This window comes from Mus caroli, chromosome 6 (genome assembly GCF_900094665.2).
Source record: "Mus caroli chromosome 6, CAROLI_EIJ_v1.1, whole genome shotgun sequence".
Taxonomy (NCBI): Eukaryota; Metazoa; Chordata; class Mammalia; order Rodentia; family Muridae; genus Mus; species Mus caroli.
In genome coordinates, this window is record NC_034575.1 from 115,383,690 (window position 1) to 115,385,343 (window position 1,654).

Here is a 1,654-nt window from a genome sequence, read left to right on the forward strand (position 1 = left end):
GTCAATGAACACCAGGCCTGGCTGTGTTCCATGTCAAAACACAAGAAACAGCACCCAAGGGTGACCTTTGGCCTCCATCTAACACACACATCTATCCCTACACACTTCAACACACAGCCACATGNTGAACAGGAGACGGGCATGGTGATGGGCAGGCAGGCANCCTCACTTCCAGTACTTGGGAATGCAGAAGCAGGGGGATCCCTGTGTTTTCAAGGCCAACCTCCACTACACAGAGTTTTCTAAGCCAGGCAGAGAAACATAGTGAGAACCTATCTGGAAAGTAAAAATTAAATAAAAATGAATTAAGCATGTTTAATGGAGAAAAGAGATGGTTAGGTACAACATAACAAAAATCATCAAGCCAGGTGATGGCAAATGCCTGTCTCTGATCCCAGCACTCGGGAGGCAGAGGCAGGCAGGTCAATGAGTTCTAGACCATGGTCTACAGAGCAAATTCCAGGACAGTCAAGGCTACAGAGGGAAACTATCTCAAAAAAATAAAAAAACAAAATACAAACAAACAAACAAACCCCAAACCATATCCTGTGGCTACTCTACACACAGGATAAGACTGAGGTCAACAGAAAGAAGCCAGGGAACAAAGATGTAAGGACGCCGCATGATTATGTGCTTGAGTGTGTGCACGTGCGTGTGTNTGCGNGTGCATGAATGTGTGTGTGCGTGTGTGAGAGTGTGTGTGCGTGTGTATGTGGAGAGGGGGGTCCATCATAAAGACACACTAGTCATTATGGAGATATGGATTTGGTCTGAGTAAGTCTTCAGCTCAAGGCTTGCTGTGCCTAGTGATGCCCTTGCTTAAAACAACTGTTCCTAAATTATTAACCTCACCGAAGCACAAACTAAACTAAAGCACCACTGGAGAGGTGGAGGCTGTAGGTGCCAAGACTTGAACTGGGAACTTGCACAAAAGCAGGGAGTGCTCTTAACAATTGAGCCATCTCTTTATCCCCATAACCATTAATCTTTATTTTTTATTCCTGGTGAACCCAGGGCTCAATACACCCTAGGCTAGGCCACTGCCACTGAACTCACTCTGAAGACCAGGTTGGCACTGAACTCAGAGATCCACTAGCCTCTGCCTCCCAAATTCTGGGATTAAAGGTGTGCTCTACCATCACCTGGCTTAGATTTTTTTTTTTTAATGTGTACCTGTGTGAGTTCATCTGCATAATGTACTTGTTGAACACTTCTGGAGATCAGAGGTGGCAGATGCCCCAGGAAACTGGACTTATAGATGGTGTGAGCCACCTGATGTTCATGCTGGGAACTGAACCCAGGTCCTCTGTAAGAGCAGTGCTCACAACAGCTGAGCCATCTCTTAAACCATTCAGAAAAACAGGATGCCCGTTAGGATGGTATTTCTTGAGTCCCCACCTCTTGGTCAGCTCCCTGATTTTCTCTTGGTTTCTCTGGTGCTGAACTTGGATCTCCTCGACTCGGATCCGTCTGTCCTCCATGAGCCCCTCCACTTGCTCTCTCGAAAGCTTTGTCTGCTCTCCCAGCTGCGCCTCAAGTGCTTCCACCTACANGGGCCGAGAGGACTGAGTTACCATTCCTGCTTCTAGGACTTCAGAGAGCCCTTCCTAGACACAAAGGAAACCAGGGGGGCTGAGGGGGAGCAGTACAACAG

General features: G+C 47.4%; 1 protein-coding gene across 1 annotated transcript in view; it reads right to left on the reverse strand.

Annotated features, from left to right (window-relative positions):
* The window catches only part of Ccdc77 (coiled-coil domain containing 77), a 26,249-nt gene that overhangs the window by 9,138 nt on the left and 15,457 nt on the right, over nucleotides 1-1,654 (reverse strand). Inside the window, exon 4 of the mRNA XM_021164155.2 lies at nucleotides 1,326-1,547. Coding sequence (XP_021019814.1) covers nucleotides 1,326-1,547 — 222 coding nt within the window. The remainder of the gene's footprint in view (nucleotides 1-1,325; nucleotides 1,548-1,654) is intronic.